The sequence below is a fragment of the Buteo buteo genome, chromosome 5, assembly GCF_964188355.1.
Source record: "Buteo buteo chromosome 5, bButBut1.hap1.1, whole genome shotgun sequence".
NCBI classification, from domain to species: Eukaryota; Metazoa; Chordata; class Aves; order Accipitriformes; family Accipitridae; genus Buteo; species Buteo buteo.
The window spans coordinates 11,639,005-11,657,757 of NC_134175.1; the positions used below are offsets into that span (position 1 = coordinate 11,639,005).

The following is an 18,753-nucleotide window of genomic DNA, read 5'->3' on the forward strand; positions in this document are numbered from 1 at the left end:
TCAACTCTCATTTTCTCTGAGCAAATGCAGACCCTGCTTTGCAAAATGTTAAATAAATGGATGTCGCCAAATTATTAAAATTAAAGGCAAGTGCTGAGTTGGCCAAGTGAATCATGGCTGGAAACCAGCTTCCAAAATTCCCTTAGCAGCTTTCAGATGATTGTGGAAAGACGCCATCAAGAAAATGCCGTGTCTGCAAGCATCACCTCACCCTGGTATGTTTGGAAAGCTTATAGAAAGCCTGTGCCACAGGGAGTGGACCGTGTTCAGATCGTACATCATCCTGCTACCTTCTGGGGGACGGACGAAGCCATTAATCAACGACAACAGTCGTCCTACTCCATCTTAAACATCTTGAGTTTATCTTTCTCGCTGACTTCCTAGTGACAGAAGCATCCTACGAAAATATTTGGAGATGCTTGTTCCTGGGGCTCACAGGTACACATCACCTGCCACTGCTCCCTTCTTGCACGAAGCTTTTAGGCAAAGGCTTACTTGAGCCTCGCGGTAACTCACAGCTTTTGCTAAACATACATTTGATAGGAAATATGAATTTCCAGTATTTTACCTGTAGATTTTCACCATTGTGCAGCGTGTTTGGCTGGCACTTTCTTGGTTTGGACTTTTAAGTACCTTTTTAGGATAAAGATCGTGGCACATGTGAGCTCCTGGCCAGGCACGCTCAAGCTGGCTGATTTTCTGTTGGAAAGAGTCATCATGCATTTTACAAACACCAGATGCTCGATGATGGGAAAATAAAGCATACTTTCCAGTAAACAAAAGCAGATTTCATTTGTCTCTGAAGCATAAACAACAACAATAAAAAAAGTTTAAAAAAGTGCAAAACAGAACAGTACAAGTCAGGCTTGTACATATGCATCGGGGGAAAAAAAGTGATGAAAGCAGCGGGAAACGCATGTACCTGGAGATGGGTTAATGAGCTCCGCAGTGCAACTACGGTCTTGGGGGGCTGCAGCCTCCTTTTCTCTGCGCAGGGCTGGCATGGGTGCAGGAGCCAGGCACCTCACGTGTTGCCCTGTCTCTCAGGCACACCACAGGTGAGCCACAGATCTCTCATTTTTCTTCCAGGTTGCAACTTGCAGGGGACAGAGAGCTCATTTGGGAGGGAAGGCAAGCCTGAAGGAGCTGATAGGGGGGAACAACAACAACAAAATGTTAAACAACTAGGGGCTTCCCCAGCAGCGGCTGGGGGAGTGGAAGTAACGCATGCTAGAGGAAATGCTTTGAGACTGCCTGAGATTTACTGCAGTCTTGGTCGGTTCTCATAGCTCAGAGCAAATATTTGAGCATCACACAGTGCAAGGCAAAATCTCTTCTCTTCCTTGCTGCTGCAGGAAAGGGAACTCCGCATTAGATCTTAAGATAAGATTAATAAGCATGAGTCATAAGGAAAATGTTGCAATGCCGTTACATAAACCAAAGACAGACTCACCCATGAGCTCTTCTCCTCAGCCATACATGAAATTCAGTGAGAAGTGACCAGAAACCCCAGCCTGTCTACTCCAGAAAGAGAACCAAAAGGGGACAGGTTAATAGCATGCAAAATCACGGCTGGACTCTAGCAGCCTTTTAAACAATTCCATGTTTATTGTCCCGAGGTTTGCAGCTCAGACACACAGATCTCTCCCAGTTGAGGATAAATCTCCTGTTCCTTCTAAGCTGCACCACAGAGATGCTATCGCTGACCCCCCCACCCAGCAAGGTTGTGGGTACCAAGATGGGGTGACTACTGCACAAGCCTGGGGGCAGATTCGCTAGGAGGCAGAAGGCAGACTATTGAGGCTGGAGATGATAGAATTTCAAATTAGGGCTTGTTTTGCTTTGGTTTTAATCACCGTAATTCCAAACCATTTGATCATTTTCTTCCAATTTAGGAAAAACTCTCTTTTTGCTTTTAGAGGGAATGCTGGCACCAGCTCAGACAAACATCTCCCAAGCAAAAATAGCAGGAATCCTAAAAAAGGGATTGTGCCCTTGACTGGAGATAGCTATAGAGACTAATTCCTCAGGTACCCAAAATGCTCTTTTTACCACCCGAGCTAAAGAACACAAATTGTCCAGGTGTTGCAGACAGAACGTGCACATCTGCTAACCCCTAGGAAGAACAGAGCAACCATCAGAAGTGCTCGCAGCTTAAGCTTGTACTGAGCTGTCCAATGAAAACGCTGGGAAAAAAGCTAAGTTATAAGAATCAAAATATTTTGAAGAATTACATCGATTTCAAAGTACTTTCATGTCAGGACAAAGCGAGGAGCTGCATTTCCAGAGCTGGGTACAAAGAAAGCAGGAGCAGAAATAAGAGGTCTAAAGGGCCCTCTTTAATCTGTTTTGAAGGACCAGGTGGAAAGCCAAGAGCTTTGGGCTGCTCTAAGCAGCAGTGGGTGACAGCAGCCACCTTGCACAGCCACAACCTGCCACAGCACCCTGAGGAAAGGGCAGGCCAGCACCGCTGAGAGTACGTGCAAGCTTGGAAAAGGGATTTGAAGGGGTGAGGAGAGGCTCCAGAGGAGGGGGAGCCTCGTCTGCACATTCACCATGGTTTACATTTTGATTTGTCTACCATATCCCTCCTGAAAATTGTCCAGGGGTGGCAAGGTGGGAGCTGGCAACCGTGCAGGAAACCACTGCCCAGTCCCTGCCTGCTTGCCTGCAAGCCCCTTGCAGGCAGCACGGTTCTCCGGCCCCCTCCAGTGGCTACAAAACAATGCAGAGAAGTCAGCTACAGAGCAGGATTCAGGCTTTTGCAAATCCCGTCCCTGCTCTTTGCTAGAGAGCTGTACCCCTCCTTCCCATGGCGAAGCAAATAATTAAGCAGACAGCCACGCTCTTGCACTAGAACATCTTTATTCAGTTACACATGGATCCAGGCCCACCACAGATACCTCCTATCTGCTCTCAGATCTGATCTTGCTGCTGTGCACAATCATTTTACCCTGGGCAAAGCCAACAGACCACTGATGAGCACTTCGTGAAGTGGGACTCTGTCACCTCTACTCTGTCCTGGGCAGGTTCTTACACTGCTTTCTTCACTGAAACAGGAAGGGCTAAAGAGCTACTGTACCTCAAAGGCCAGTTCTGGTTTAAAAAGTGCTTTACTGAACTTTGGGGATGGGGGGAAAAAAAGAAAACCAAAAAAAAAACCACTTCGACCCAACAGATGCTGTTCTTCTGCCTTTTGCAAAACTCCCAAAAAGCAGGAAATTACATTTGGGTACCACCATTTCGTGCTCTGGAAATCCCCTATAGCAACAAAGACAAGAAGAAAGCCCACATGAAAGACTGCTTTGGATCTGCTTTGCTTATTCCAGATCTGTTTTGGTTCTTTAACCATTTCTCAAATCTTGTTATCCCATCCCACCCATGCTTATAGCAAGGCCACACAATGCACACTTTATATATAATGCACAAGTATAATAGGCATTCTTCAATACAGGGGAGGTACACTGCAGAAATGTTTAATTTCCCACCCATGACTTTATGATGCTCATTTGTTATTCATGTTAATTGAGCATGTCCCATCAACAACATGATAAAAAGACCTTTACAAAAGAGAATGCTCTGCTACATAGGAGGAAATGGTAAAGTCCCAGTTAAGGCAAAAATAAATGCTGCTTATATAGTGTGAATATACAGAATATGCACATATTACTCAGATTTCATATTGGAAGACTGCTGTTTCTGGGATTTAAAAGGACAGGGACAGCCAGAGGCTATAGGTTTTGGCCCTACAGTATAGGACACTGTGGTATATGAATATCATGAATCTATTTTGAGATTCATTATTATCTCTCTACAATGAAAATTCCAGACCTTCTAAGTCTGCGTATTAAACCACTTCACTTAGGCAAAGCTTCAGCAACCAATGTCCACAGGGACTTACTCTAACAGTAATCTTTGCACTTACAGCTTAATATTATGCGAGTTGTCCCCCTGAGTTGGACTCCCTTCAAGCCCTCAAGCCAAAAGAAAGACCATCCAGGTTTAACACCGAGACCTCTGCAAGGAGGCACAGTCCCTCAGTTAAGATCAGAGTTGGATGGGTAGTCCAGGCAAAATGTCTCCTGCACTTCAAAGCTTTGATTCTGCAAATGTCCAAGTGATTGACGAACTTCAAGCTTGTTTGCTACTGGGTTGGGAGAACCATCCTTTGACCTGTGGATCAGGGGCTGGAGATATCCATGGTCAGGGGAATCCTTTGGACTCCACATTGGTTGGATTGGAAGACTCATGTAGTCCTTCAAGCTTGAGGTCAAAAGAACTACCCATACACAGGGAGGTCAAAGTCCCCACTCCCAGTATGGCTTGAGCTTACCAGTGGGACCTACAAAGGAATCATATCAGTACCAGGTATTGACTCGGTGCATGGGAAGAGGGTGCTCTTTGCAATTTCACTCACATGGGAGTTACGGTGCTGGGAGGGAGCACAGTTGCTGGACTGGTCAGGGTGCCACTGGCTGGCTATCCATAAACACACTGCAGGTCAGTGTCCAGGCAAGGGCACAACAGTCAACAAACCAAATACTGAAGCACCTATAATTAAAATTGTAACAGGTCATCTGCAGAAGCTTAGCTTTAACTATATACTTGAGTTACATCAGGCACTGAGTTAACAACTAAATTCTCCACATTTCTTTGGGCCACCCTCCATCATTCACACCACGGCGTTTCACCACAGCTCATTCCAGGTGGAGCCAGCTCTCCCGGAGCATGTCCTGGAGCCTTCCATGTCCATCCTACCACCTTCACCCAAAAGGCACTAATGGATGACCAGTTTGCAAAACTGCACAAACAAGTAAAAATCAAGGGGAAAAAAGCCAACCCAAAGAAGCTGCTGCCATGGCATTTTCTCAAGACAATCTACCTCATTTTCTGCCTCTATACACTGGAGCTAGAGAATATGTTCGGCCTGTGCTCCTGCAAAACATTATGGTTCCACCGGCAAGGTGACAAGAGGCTTTACAACCTGTTTGCATCTTTCAGGCATGTTAACACTTCTATAAAGCAAGCGCACAACTCTCAGGCAACAAGCTTATGGGCTGCCCTGGCCTCCAGCATGGTGAAAACCTAAACCATCTGCAAGCCTGAAAAGGAAACAGTGCAAAACTGCTGCCTTCTCACCTTGAAAGCATGCCTACAGCTACATATCCTTGCCATTATATCTCACCTGATGAGGGTTTTGAAAGTATCCTTTGCTTTGGTATCTGAGCACTGAGTGTAACCACCACATTTTAGCCTGTTCTCAGCAGTGCAAATTGTGCCACTTATCCTAAAATCAGCGAGTAGAGCAATGTAAGGGGCCAGCCGGACCTTCCAGGCCTGGCCATGGAATTGAAATAACAGGAAACAATCAAAGACTGCATTTTTCCTGCCCTTCCTCCTTCTCTGAAAGCATCTTAGAAAGGCACGTGTTCTTCAGCAGATAATAAAACATACAAGAAAGTCCGTTGTTGCTTATTGAACTCCACCCTAAATACAACCCATAGTGGGAGGAACAGAAACGGAACTGTGATTTTGCATTAATGCCTCTGGAAGAAGAACATTTGGTAACTAGTGTCAAGACCTATGGGGCAAGTCCATGGGGCAGCCTTGAGGATCTGCTCCTATAGTGGCAGGATAGCCAGGGCTGTCAGCCAAAGGCATTTGAAACTGAACTGCAAGGCAGCTTAAACAACCCCACTTCCCTGTTACTGCAGCGGGTCAAGGAGAAAGCGACCAGAGCTAGATCCCATTCCCAAGAGGGGCTGTCTTACTGTCCTTGCCATCCCATGCTGAACTCAGCTCTCAACAACAGGTCCCTAGGCACTAATACCATACAATAAATAAATCCCCAACATCTTTAGGATCACATCTGAAAACATACCCTCGCCAACTCCATGAGCATGGGAAGAATATGTGATAAAGAAAAGTTGTCCAAAAAAATCCAACTTACAACACAGGGACTAGAAAGAACTTGAATCAGTAAAATAAAAGCAAGTACCAACATTACCTGAGTTTTTACCCAAGATCCTGAGGGACCATCATCTCTGTCCTTCTAAAGTTGCTCTTTTGACAATGTTTCCTATACAATGACTACGTTGCTACCATTAAGGAGCTGGCTGACCCTGAGATCCCAATGAAAGGCTGTCGACTCACTGCAGAATGACACTCTTCTGTGAGCTTGTGACATGAAGGTAAACAGTAATGTAGAGGCACTGGAAATCAAAGGAGCCCAGGCTGCTGGATGCAACATTGCGTTTAGAAGCACATCACCTCCTAACTCTTCAAGAAAAGACAAAAAGTCCTTTCTTCTCCCTTTTCCACAATGCTGGTAGAAGCAGTATGCAAACAAAAAGACCTGTTAAGTGGATCTGCGAGGGTTTTCTGTGGTCATACTGCCACTGTGGAATACAGAGTAAAAGGTAAGCAGGAACTTCCTATTACTATGTGACTACTTCATTGTCAGCTATTTTACCGGGCCTTCAATAACATCATAATCACTGCAATAATGCAAGCAGGCAGTCTAGAGATCATTTTGGTGTCTTTTTCTTCATAATCACACAGATATATTCACAGGCATTGCATCAACCACCATCCAGCACAGCAACACAACAGTTTAATTTAGCAACCCCTCCACTTGTTGCTCCTGGTCACTTCAAATATTCAAACCCATTTTACAGTGAACAGAAGATAAATTTAGCCATTGCTTTTCCAAAAAGTACCCTAGAAACCTTTCAGGTTCACGTGCTGGCTTCATCTGAGTATCGCAGTCCTTGTCCCACCACGACTGCAGTGGTGACTGAACCATAGGGATCACATCCCCACAACAGGCTGTGTAGCTATCAGTTTCCAGAGGTGAAACTACCTTTTCCTCTTCTCTCCATGTTTTCTCATTCATGCTATGGCAGTGGTCACAAGACTTGACCCAGTCCCAAGCAGTCGGGAGGAAGACCAGCCAGCCCCTGCCTTGTCCATTACAGTGCTGGAGGGAGAGCCAAGCTGCCACAGCAGATCTGGTGCTCTGTAGAAATGACTCAGACAGGATAGGATTACATATTCTGCTACTCTCCCATCTGTGCGATGGGGCCTCTACACAAAGAAAGCCAAGTCAGCAGCTACCTTGCAGCACGTAGAGACACGGATACAATTTCCCAAGTAACACACAGCACTGGACAGGAAACTTGGATGCATTTCACACCAGAAGAGGACAGAAGAAAACACACCCACTTTTACAGCAGCAATCACAAACTTCATACGGAAGAGAAAGGCCAGGTACTGGCGGCAGAAAGAGAAGAGTGCTGTTGTAAAACCCTTACCAATGCAAGGAGAGACTCCCTTGTACGCTATAGGAAGAGGAAAGGCTTAACTACGGACACTTTCCCCACGCAGAAGTGCCACTGAGACCCAGGGTGTGTGTAACACAGATCAATAACAGAGGTAGAGTCATAACAAACAGACATATGCTAACAGCTATAGGATATATTGTATTTGCTCATGTAACAGCCACACACACTTACCGGCCTCAATGCCCAACCAGTTGCAAACAAGAGATCACCAGTTAGATAACTGGTAACTTAAGAATAAGACACACAAAATCACTGCACCCTAAATTTGGAGAGGAAAATCACAGGGGCAGGGAATTATGTGCACTCCATGAGCAATACAGTATTTCACTGTGGGGGAAGGGATAGGATTGGCACCTGGCTTTATCAGCACACTCATTTACCAAATCAAACTGTCCCGGAAAGCAGCCAGTTGCCCTTTAACTGTGTTCGTGAAGTAAAAATTGTTTAATGGGGTCTGGGATTGGAAGGATATGGATCAGATCCAGACGAGATTTGCCAAGTATTCTTCGTACAGCTATGCGGCAGAGAGACAAGAGGCTCCGGGTGCGGCCTGCAATGAAGAAAGCAGAGAAAAACTATTGAGGGACAGAGAGAGGAAGAGAGAGGGATAACAGCGCGTAAATTGTGCTGAGCTCTGGCTGACAGCTGAGGAGCCGTTTACCCCTTCCAAACGCCGAGGCCACGTCCTGCACAGCAACACAAAGGCAGCGCAGGAGAGCTGAGCATGCACAAATCCTCCCTGTCAGGAGGTCAAACCTTTTGGCCAAAGACTTGGAGCAACGACAGCTGTCACACAGGCAGTTTGGAAGGGCAAGCTGGAGACTGCATGGGGTTGTGACCATGTAGGCAGTCCCTGCATGACAGGGTTCAAGAGATCACTGCCAAATCCACACTAGGGGAGGCTGTGAGAGGCTTTATACTGTTCGGATCATTTTAAAATTATGCGGACCTTATTTTTTGCTCTAAATCACCCCTTGGGAAACAACACCATTGATGACCACCTCAGGCCTTATCCCTACTTTCTTCTGAAGGGTTCTTTTGCGTTCATGGAGAGCTCTTCCAGCACACGGACAAGAGGATGGTGGTGTCCATGTTGATTCAGGAACTGGACCTCCAAGGCACCGCTCCATTATCCTGCATGCTCTACCTGAGGAGTCCCGTTTGCCTCCTAAACCCAGGCTTAATGGAAACCACCTGCTCCACCTTACGTGCAACTCTTCTCAGCAGAAGTCCAGGCAGGCTTAAAAACCAGGCACGTGCAAAGCTCAATAACTTTGGGTGGGGGCTGGTGGTTGTATCCCACATCCTGAATCCCTTTTGAATTTCTCTGGAGTTCAAGAGGGAAACCCCACTTCCGACCCTGGTGCAAAGCCCTGGCCTTCGCCAGCTGAGCCTGGTGGTTTTACGAGGTGCTGCCCTTGCTGGAACAAGGGTGCGCACTGTATTGATGTTGCTTTTGTTATAAAAAGAAAGAAATAGCAGGTAAATTTAGGCATGTTCAGGTCTGAGGCTCTGGTTTACTTCTTTTGTAACTTACTTGCTTCCCAGAGGATGTTAAATTTAAAAAGCCAGCTTTTTCCCACCTTTTTCCACCACCACCTGAACTCCCTCCTGCCACTTGCTACCACCATTTGTGGCTTTACTTCCCAAGTAGCCTGTCCAGATTACAACTGTCTCTTGGGTCCCTCCCTGGGCCACCCTGCAGAGCACACGGTCACTCAAGAACAGTGAGTGCACATCTGCATGGCTTTGGAGAACTGGATCTCACTGGATATGCCATAATCCACCTGTGGTCGGCATATCCAACGCCCAGGTCTGATAGGACCCCACTGCCTAAACCTTGCCTCAGGCTGCTGACGACATGGTTAGGCAATGGCAAAGAGCTGGGAGAAAGATAAGAAAGGTCAAGTTACAGACAGAGGTTGGGCTGCTGAGATAGGCATCATTGGTAGCGGAAGAACTCAAGAGGGAAAACACCACGTGAACGTCCAAAATGCAAGAGGAGAAAAACGGGAGTCTAGCCGGAGGTTTATGGGGAAGTCTTTAGGTTGAGTCATCAGTGTTGACAGAGCTGGAGGCAGGCAGCAGCTCGGCAACACTAAGGATCTGAGCCAGAGAGCCGCGGAGGCCAGGCCCACAGTCCTCTCCTGCCTGATGCCTGCCTGGCCAGCAACAGCTCTTTGGGAGCTATATCAGGGGTGGTGAAGTCATTAATGCTTAGCTTAACAGCTTGTTAAATCCCAGTTATCTTTTTTGTTTGTTAGAATTGCTTTACACTTTTAAGTTAGGTATAACCTGTTTACGTGATCTTTTTGCACTTGGCTGAAGGCACTTGAACAAAGAGATCCAAAAGAGGATGGTAACGCCCACCCTAACAGCTCCTAACTACCAAATAAACTCTCCAAAGAGTTCTCCTGAATCCAGAGCTAGATAAAACCAGTGCTACTTCAGTAAGTCAAAGCCACTTACCCCTTGCTTCTTTGAACACCTGCAGAGCCTCAGGGTTGACTTTGACCCTTCCCGTGGATTCAACTCCCAAGGCCTCCACTTTCACCAGGTTCAGATCGGCTCCAAAGTCAATCAAGAGGTGGACGAACGCCGCCTCACAGCCATGCCGCAGGACAGCATCCATCACACAGACCGGGGAGCCCCGGGAGAAGCCTTGGATGTTGATGGGCCCACAGCAGTTAAAATCTGGGTTGGCTCCAGCCTGGAGCAGCAGCCGGAAGCACTGGAGGTTGTGGTAGGCAGCGCTGATGTACAGCGGGCAGACCACCAGCGTGGTGAGGGGCCGCAGAGAGAGACTGGGGACCCGGGAAGCGAGGTGGTGATTCACATCCACGTCTGCGCCATACCTGGGTGGGGGAGCGAGAAGAGCAGAGGTTTGTAAACAGGGGCAACAGCACCACAACCGCAGCCCAGGGTGACAAAATGGCAGGGGATGAGGCTGAAGGACACCCGGAGGGTGAGCACCCTGCCTGTCTTTGGTACCTCTGGGGCCCACCACCCAAGAACCGCCTATACCTACCCTCAGATGGACCTGGCGAGGCTTCTGAGTGAGGATGCCGTATCCAGCATGGTCTGATCTTCAAGAAGCAAAGCTGTTTCTCTGCCCGCAACAACCCAGGCTTCAGAGAGAGGAGGAGCAGCTGAGGAACATCTTTCCTTGCCCTCCTGAAGGATGTGCCAAGCATGGCCTTGGCACAAGGGATGGCTCAGCCCTGAGCCAGCACCATGTAATGCTGGATGCTAATGAGCTGGCTGGGGAGCCGGGATGTTTCCAAATGACTCAGTTGAAGAGATGCAGTGAAATAACTTCCCCACCAGGATGAAACAGGCCAAAAAGCAATACAGGCAACTGATCTGACTGTCACAAACAGCAGGGAAATGGAAATGGAAATCTGTGCTCAACAGCAAAACATATATGACAAAATCCTGCTCCCGAAGGAGCTGGGGTGGTTGAAATCCCATCAGAGATCCCCTCAGGGAGTCAAAAAGAGGCCTTTTCCCTAGTATTCAGCTCAGCTGAAGGGATATACCCGCCAACTCTGAGCATGCAGGAAACTGGAAAAACACAAAATAATTGTGTCAGACCTTCCGCTCTCCCCATCCATCCTGCACAGCTCCATTTGCAGGCTATATATTATAATAGATACCGCACAAGAGATTACAGTTCACTGGCCAGCACTCCAGACACTGAAGGGAAGACCTCCAAGAGCTGCAGCAGCAAACCTCTCAAGCCTTTTGCAACTGGCTCCTGCCTCACCCTACCCCACAGAGAAACCTGTACCTCACGTCTTCGCCGCATGGTGCCATGGTGTCCCAACTGCTTCATGAGCCCTGCAGCCAGAGTAAAGCGGGCTCGGGCTTGCTGTGGCGCAGAGAAGGCATGCAAGCAGGCTAAAGCCCTGCTCAATGGACATCAGCATCGTCATGAAACAGAAGCAGTGCCTGCAGCATACTTCTTTTCGGTAAGTACAGATGGCACTAAGTTGTGAACGAGCAGAAAACAAGGCTTATTGGCTTTGGTTCTTCTCTTTTTTTTGTAGGAAGTGAAGAATGCGGCCAAATAAATGGGAGCAAAAAAGCCAAGTGTCACTCTCTGGAAAAGCATAAAATTTGAAAAATGGCAATGCTGCGGAAAGAAGAGATGGCAGAAATAAGCATTTATTTTCCCCAGGCTGGGTAACACCCAAGCAGTGGGGACACTAACTCCATTTACTTCACATGCATCTTGGATGGGAAGAAGGAGAAAGACAACGCAATCTCCTGAGGAGTAGCTGGTTTTAACTGCAGCACTGCAGATGCTGCAAAGCCCTGTCCCTTCTCTCCACAGAGGGATAAAAGGTTCCCTCACTTGCCAGTCCCCCTCCCAAAATTGCAAACTGAGCATTCAGAGAACTAGATTTTTCTATCTTCCTAGATAGCATTATATCCCTCTCTGCAGTTAATAAAACAAGTAAGGAAACCACCTGGGGACAAAACCTGCCTCAAGGCAAGCACAGCTCTTGCTGAACCCAGTAAGGGCTGGTCCTTATCCAGCAAATACTTAACGAAATGCTTCAATTCTGAGGATGGGAATGGTCTCATTTAAATTAAGCACACACAGAACAAGGGCCGAGGAAACGATGGCATGCAGTGTATTTTTACCCCAATGCACAAGATCTCCCAAGCATGAACATCTTGCCTGAGATCTCAGGAGACTGGTGGGGTGGAAAAATGCAAGAAAAGGATGGAGCTAAGCAGTAACAACATTGCCAAGTGCAAGCTGGTCCTCGCACCAGCCACATGACTAAGCTTTGCTTTCCAGGCCAGGCAGCTGGCCCAAGGATCACTGTGCACTAAGGGGACATTCCCATCTTTTGGGGACTTCCACAGCACTTTGCTGAATCTGCATCACTTCACCTATGTTGGAGCACAGTGTGCAAAACAAGAAAAGGTGTCTGTTCTCCACAGGCAATTGCACATGTTCCCTGTAGATAAACCTCTTAAAATCAGACTACACAAGCATTTGGATAGAGGCATCTGTGCTGCTGTGGGACTTTTGTAGGGCTGTTGTAGGGCCAATGCCTCCTATGGCCGTGATCCTGACCACACAGCAGGTATCCCTTCATTTCAGTCCCTTTTTTTCCATTGTTGTCATCAAAATTCTCAGTAGAAACCCCCAGTTCAAAGCAAAATACAAAATTCTACTTTTATCGCAGTTGGGCATGCACCTGAGGCATCAGGTTAATTTGTCAGATCTGCTTTTCACCGTTCTAGTGTGACAAAAGAATCTTCTCATCCTTAATACGCTGGGTCAGCCCTCAGTTACACTGCAAATACAGTGCAACAGTCCGATCCCATCGCAGCATGATCACATCACAAGCTGTTAGGAAAGTAATCTACACCCTGGCAATATAACCATAAATATTTCCACCAGCCGTCTTATAAAATGGATCACCATTCCATAGCTATGTGTGTATTTACTATTAATGGATACAATTTCACTTATTGCTTGGTTAGCTGGTTCAGCATTTGTAGTAGTATTCAGGAATCCTGATTGTGCTACCATATGATTAAAAAAAAAGAACCAGGTGATGTTTAGACACCTGCAGCAAGCCTGACTGGGTTGGGCTTTCTCTTCAGGACACTGACAGACACTGAGGCCCTCTCGAGCTGAACAAGCTGAAATGTTTCCTTATATCTCAGTAAAAGTGTCCTCCTCAGTACATTCCCCCTGCCAAATCCTTTAGATCAACGTTTTCAAAATCTCTGAGTGAGCTTTGTAACGTAAGACTGCATTTTAAAATAAGTGATTCTGAACAGACCTGTGAAATCTGTACTCTGAGATATTTGAAATTTTGGGCAATCTGACAATTTGGTATTAGCTTAGCAGCCTTGGGAGAGACATTATCTAATAAAAAGATACTGGACAAATTCCAGTTAATTTTTAATCCTGAAAGTTTTCCAAAATCTTGCTTTCAATATTGCTGGCAAGGCATCCCAAGGAGTAGACACATAAATCAATGCATCAGCTATCCATGTGCTGCTGAAATACTATTTGCTACATTTCACCCTGCCTTAGCGGATATATCAGGGGAGATTCTTGGGAATGCAGCATGTGAGCTGAACCCTGTACCAACAAGCACGTGGCGACGGGGATATCCTTCTCTCAGCTTGCTGAGAAAGAAGCAAGGAGGGGGGATCAGCTCCCCTTCTTTCTACTTGCTAGCTTCCTTAAAGCTGCACTTGTATGAAAATTAACTTCCCCACAAGCAAAAAGGAAAGGAGAAAAACTCCAAGTATTTTGAAATTTTTCTTTTAAAATCCTTTTGCTTGTTATTTTCTAGCATTTGTGGTCATTGGAGGGATTCCTTGGAGAGCATTTCTGTGTGAATCCAAATACACATTCTTCTCTTTTACTACTTCTTTCTACAACCTGTATTTTCCCCTTATGATCCCTTATTATTTGGCATCAACAGCCCATATAGTTGCTCAGCATAGTCCCTTATACAAAAACTTTCCAATTTAGAAGGAAGGAAGTATCAAGGCACACAACAGAGAAAGAAACTCAAGTTTGCACAGCCTACTGCTAGACCTTGAGCCCACTCACTGCTGGTGCTGCAGAGGAAGTTTCCTGAGGGATAGGAGGTCACCAGTCACCCACCACCCAGCTAAGGTTACTGTTCATCACCTCATCGTGATGGCCATCATACCCTGCCCCAGAGATGCCACCCCTTCAATGGAGCTGTGCATCAGGTGTCTGGGCAAGGGGAGACTGAATCGGATGCCACAGAGGGTGTCCCAGTGATGGGCAAACACCAGGCAGTCAAGAACAGTCAGTGCCAGTGACAAGCACCTCTCCTCCTGAGGACAGAAAATGGTCAGAGCAGCAGAGCTAAGCAAAGGAGAGATGTGTTTCCAATTTTTGGTTCGTTGTGGGATCCACCTCACTCATAAATTCAGCCAGGGGCAGGGAGCTGGCAGTCAAGATGGAGGTGGGAAGGAACATACTTTTTAAGATTTGGATCTGACTGAATAATGGATGGTAAGCTCAGAAACGGAGACTCCTCCCTTGGGCTTTGTCTTAAGAGAACAGGCATGGGAGTCACACAGCAGGGCACAGACCTGTTGCCAGGCCCAAGCGATGGGGAATACAAGGATGTCCCTTTGGGCACCTCTCCACCCTCTCTCCTGTCCACCTCTTGGCCAGCATCACCAGGCCTGTGGAGGCACTGGGCATGCGAGGAGGGAACGGATGCTCTGAGCCCCATGGGGGCAATGATCCCAAGGAAGGAAGAGAGGGAGGTAGAGCCACCCCTTTCCTCATAAGGACCACATCCAGCCCGCACCTGAGCTCTCACCTGATCAGCTCCCGGAGGATATCTGCCCGGCCCACACGCGCCGCATGGTAGACAGGGGTGCTGCGGTGGTGCCGGCTGCCGTTGGGGTCAGCCCCAGCTTCCAGAAGGATCTTGGCACACTCGAGGTGCCCGTTGACCACGGCCACATAGAGGGCGGTCTGCCCCTTCACATCCACCAGGTCGATCTCGGCCCCTTTGCGGAGGAGGAAGTCGACGCAGGGGCCGTGGCCGGCGGTGGCAGCGATGCGCAGCGGTGTGCAGGGCAGCCAGCCGCAGCACCACACGGACTTCTCGTTGATCCGGCTGGCATCGGAGGGGGGAAAAGCATGGGGTCAGAGAGGGCCTCCTGCCACCTTGCACCATCCCACCTACCCCAGCCCCAGAGGAGGATGCTGGGAGAGCCCTAACAGCTCGCTTGAAGCTTTTCCTCCCCATTTTCTGCACTTCATAGCAGCCCTGAAAAGCTCCTGCCAATAACCTGACTAGGCACTGCAGGTGGGTAGCCAGAGACTACAGCATGTAACAGAGTAGCGCCTGGAAGATGGGCTTTATCGCAGCTCTGCTGTGTCAGGAGCTGCACATACGCACAGTGAGGGACAAACCCTGCCTCAAAACATAATCAAAATTACCAATAAAAAAATAAAAAACTCCCTACTCCCTTTTTACAGGGAGATGTCCCAGATCAGTGGTGACCAAGCTGGGGAAGACAACCATTTAATTCAAGCTGCTCCAAAGGGGGCAGAAAGTCAGGAAAGCAGCAGGGAAACAGCAAGAGGACACGGGAGGAGGGGAGCAACGTATGGAAATGCAGGCGTACATCTGTATCACACCACTGGCAACATCCACACTCAGCCAGGTACCATGGGATGACATAAACACAAATCCAGGGAAACTCAGCCAGCCCTGCCAGCAAGGAGTAAGCTTGGGAGGTGCAGCCACCCTGCACTGAACAGCCTAAGTAGGCCATTAGCTTCCTTGGTGGATGGCTGTACTGGCCTAAGAGCCTTTTCCAATTTATTGAAAGAGATGGCTCTGGCTGGCAGCTGCTTAGACCCCCTCTGAAATAACCTGTATTAGTTGTCTTGCTCATCCAGACCTCAGGTTAACCCTACAAATCTCATAAACGTCCAGACCTCACTCACTCTCTGCAAATCACTGCGGGTACTGTTTTAGCAGGAACACGCAGAGAGGAAAGGATTTCTTTAAGGCCAATGTAGGCTGGCAAAAGTGCTCTTTAGCCAGCGTAGCAGTGGATTTGCTCTTCTAGCTCACTCCATGCAGGCCCGCGTAACTGGTACAGGACAAAGCAGTTTTTATACAGTGCATTTACAGAGTCTGCTAGGAAAGCAATGCCACAATATTTTTTTTCAACCATGTTTTAGGAAGAGGAGTAGTATAAACCCCACATCACGCCCTCAGCTGTCAAGTCTTATGATAAAAGTGCTCCCTTTAACCTTGGAGATTTGGGGATGTCCACGCCATACCAACCCCCAAATTCAAAGAAGTCACTTCTCTGCTCACTCCACCACCTGCTGCGGTGGTATGGGTCCAGCCCTCCTCCTCCCACCAAACTTTGCTTTATCCTGCAAGGAAGGATGCCTGGCCCTGCTGCCAAAGGGCTCCCACATGGCGTGGCAGAAAAATAAGGCAAAAATCTCAGACCAAGGGTCCAAAGAGCCCCAGCTGCCCAGGTGGCAGAAAGAGGGGCTGGCTCATTGTCATTTTTTGCTGAAAGGCCACTTTTTTTGAGGCTGGGAGACATTTTGCACTCTAAGCAGTTTTCTCCACGGTGCAGGAAAATTAATTAACTGTCCCCACGGTCACAGACTTAGCACTGGGCAGATCTTGTAACATTGGGTGTTTCAGGTTTATATTCGACTGTAATCCCTTTTGTATGTTTTCCCCATTATACGTAGGCTCCTATTTTCACGGTATTACATTTCTGCCCTGATCTGAAAAGAGCCCGTGCTCGGCCGCCGCACGCTCGCGAACGGGCTTGAGATTTGCCTCCTGGGAGACCACGGTGGGATGACCTGGGGGGGCGGGGTGGGGGCGAGCGGAGCATATTCCCAACCTGACAGTTCTCCCGTAAAAACAGAAGGAGAAGGGGTTGGGTGTCTCCAAAAGGAGCAAGCTGTGGGAACGGCGCGGGGCGAGCAGCCCCAGGGTCGTCATTAGCCGAAATCCTGGGAGCGGGACCTCGCACCTGGTCTCCCCCTTGTCCCCGTCAGGGTCTCCAAAGGCAGCGCTGAGGGTGCGGGCAGGGTGGGGTGCGAGAAAGGCCCCCCCCGGCCCCCCCTCACCTTTGGAAGCTCTCCTCTTGCAGCAAGCTCTTGAGGGTGGGCAGGTCCCCCACGTAGGCCGCGTCGTGCAGGCGGGTGTCCTCGCAGTGCTCGATGGGGTGGTCGCAGAACTGCTCCCGCAGCCACTCCTTCAGGTTACGACCTGCGCTGGAGAGAGAGCGGAGCGGAGCGGAGCGGGGCGGGGAGGGGGGGGAAGCCGGGTTGAGCCCTGGCCCGGGGCGGGGGCTGGCCCGTCCCCTCCCGCAGACGGCGAGCCCGAAAGAAGCCCCTGCCACGGAGCGGGCCCGCAGCGCCGCTCCCCCCCGCCCCACGTTACCTGCCTGCCCGCCTGAGGCGGCGGGCGGGTCCCCGCCGCCGGGGGGGCCGCCCTCCGCCATCTGCCCCTCGCCCCGCCGGGCCGGCTCGGCTCGGCTCGGCTCGGCCTCCCTCCCCCGCCGGCAGCAGCGGCCGCCGCCGCCGCCCTCCGCTCCCCGGGCCGGCCTGATTGGTGCCTGCCGGCCCGGCGGCTTCCTGCCTCCGCGTTAAGGTGGTTTTTTCGCCGGCGGGAGGAGGGCGGTTCGCCTCCGCTCCGGCAGCGCGGGAGCCGGCAGGAAGGCCGGAGCCATTCCTCCTTCAGACCCGCCCCGCCGCGGCACCTCAGCGGGAGGCAGGCTAGGGCGGCCCGGCCCGGCCCGGCCCGGCCCGGCTCTCCCGGCGGCGGCCCTCAGCGCCCCGAGCCCGAGCCCTTACGCCGGCAGAGCTCGGTGGCGGGTAAAGGGGCCTGGGGGCTCCTTCTTCCAGCAACGGGCAGAAATGGAGCTGGTGCTTTACAGCGCTGCCCCCACTCCCTGCAGCAGCCTCACGGCCGCCACCTGCACCTCTGCGGGAGGGATACCAAGCGTTTTGAAAGCTGGTGGAGAGCAGCGTTTTGCTTTCCTTAGGCTAGACCAAGGTTTGCCACAGCTAAAAGCTGCAGAGAAGGCTTTAACGCCATCGTATCCTCCTGGTTTTCCCCGCAGCACTGCTCCCGGAGCCGCCCGTCGGGTTGCCGCAAGCCTGAGGGAGAAAACAGCCTGTGTGAGGGTGGACAGAAGCTGCAGCGGGCTGGGAGCGAGCAGAAAGGCGAGACGGTTATCAAAACAACACCAAGAAGCGGCAGGGTCTGAGCAAAAAGCTGCTGCTTTGCTTAAACCCCGCCAGGCAGCCTCAAACGTGGCGCCCAAAGCTGCACTCTCAGAAGGGAGCAGCGGTCCTGTTAGGTGCCCACACGGGCGCAACGCTTTGGGACTGCAAAGGGAAACCACACAAAAGGTCCGCAAGGAAAGCAGGCCGCACCGAACCCGACCTCCTCCGGCAGCTCGTCGTGGTGGTGCCCTGGCGCAGAGCCGCTCTCCGAGTGTTTGAAACACACCCTCGGCTTCTGAGCACACATTGTCGAGTCCCCAGTGCCAGAGGGGAATGGTGGTAATCCATCTAGCTTTCCTGCAGCTCCACTCCTGCTGCTCCGTGGCAGGGTATCAGTGTGCAGACGCCAGACTCTGGCTGCAAACACGGTTTCCTGTAAATGTTATTATTTGGGCTCGAGCGATCGGGAGGAGAGATCTGCAAATTGAACCTGTTTGCCTTGCCCAGTGGAAGATCAAAAGGGGAAAGGAGTCGGTGGGATTTTCAGAAGCCATTGGTGCTGCCTAGCACTGCCACCTTCCCCTGCCTGCAGTCCTTATGCCATTAGACGAGGCAGACTTGGGGCCAAGAAACATCCCCTGGAATGAATTGGCTGCC

The 18,753-nt window shown here is 49.7% G+C and overlaps 1 protein-coding gene across 1 annotated transcript; it reads right to left on the reverse strand.

The window, feature by feature from the left end:
• Positions 1-914: 914 nt before the first annotated feature.
• Positions 915-17,597, reverse strand: ASB1 (ankyrin repeat and SOCS box containing 1). The gene is given in 8 exon segments (XM_075027816.1): positions 915-7,893; positions 9,813-10,198; positions 14,690-14,992; positions 16,993-17,139; positions 17,309-17,348; positions 17,351-17,399; positions 17,402-17,527; positions 17,529-17,597. Coding segments are annotated over 8 exon segments (1,254 nt in total). The 3' UTR covers positions 915-7,759.
• Positions 17,598-18,753: the final 1,156 nt, after the last annotated feature.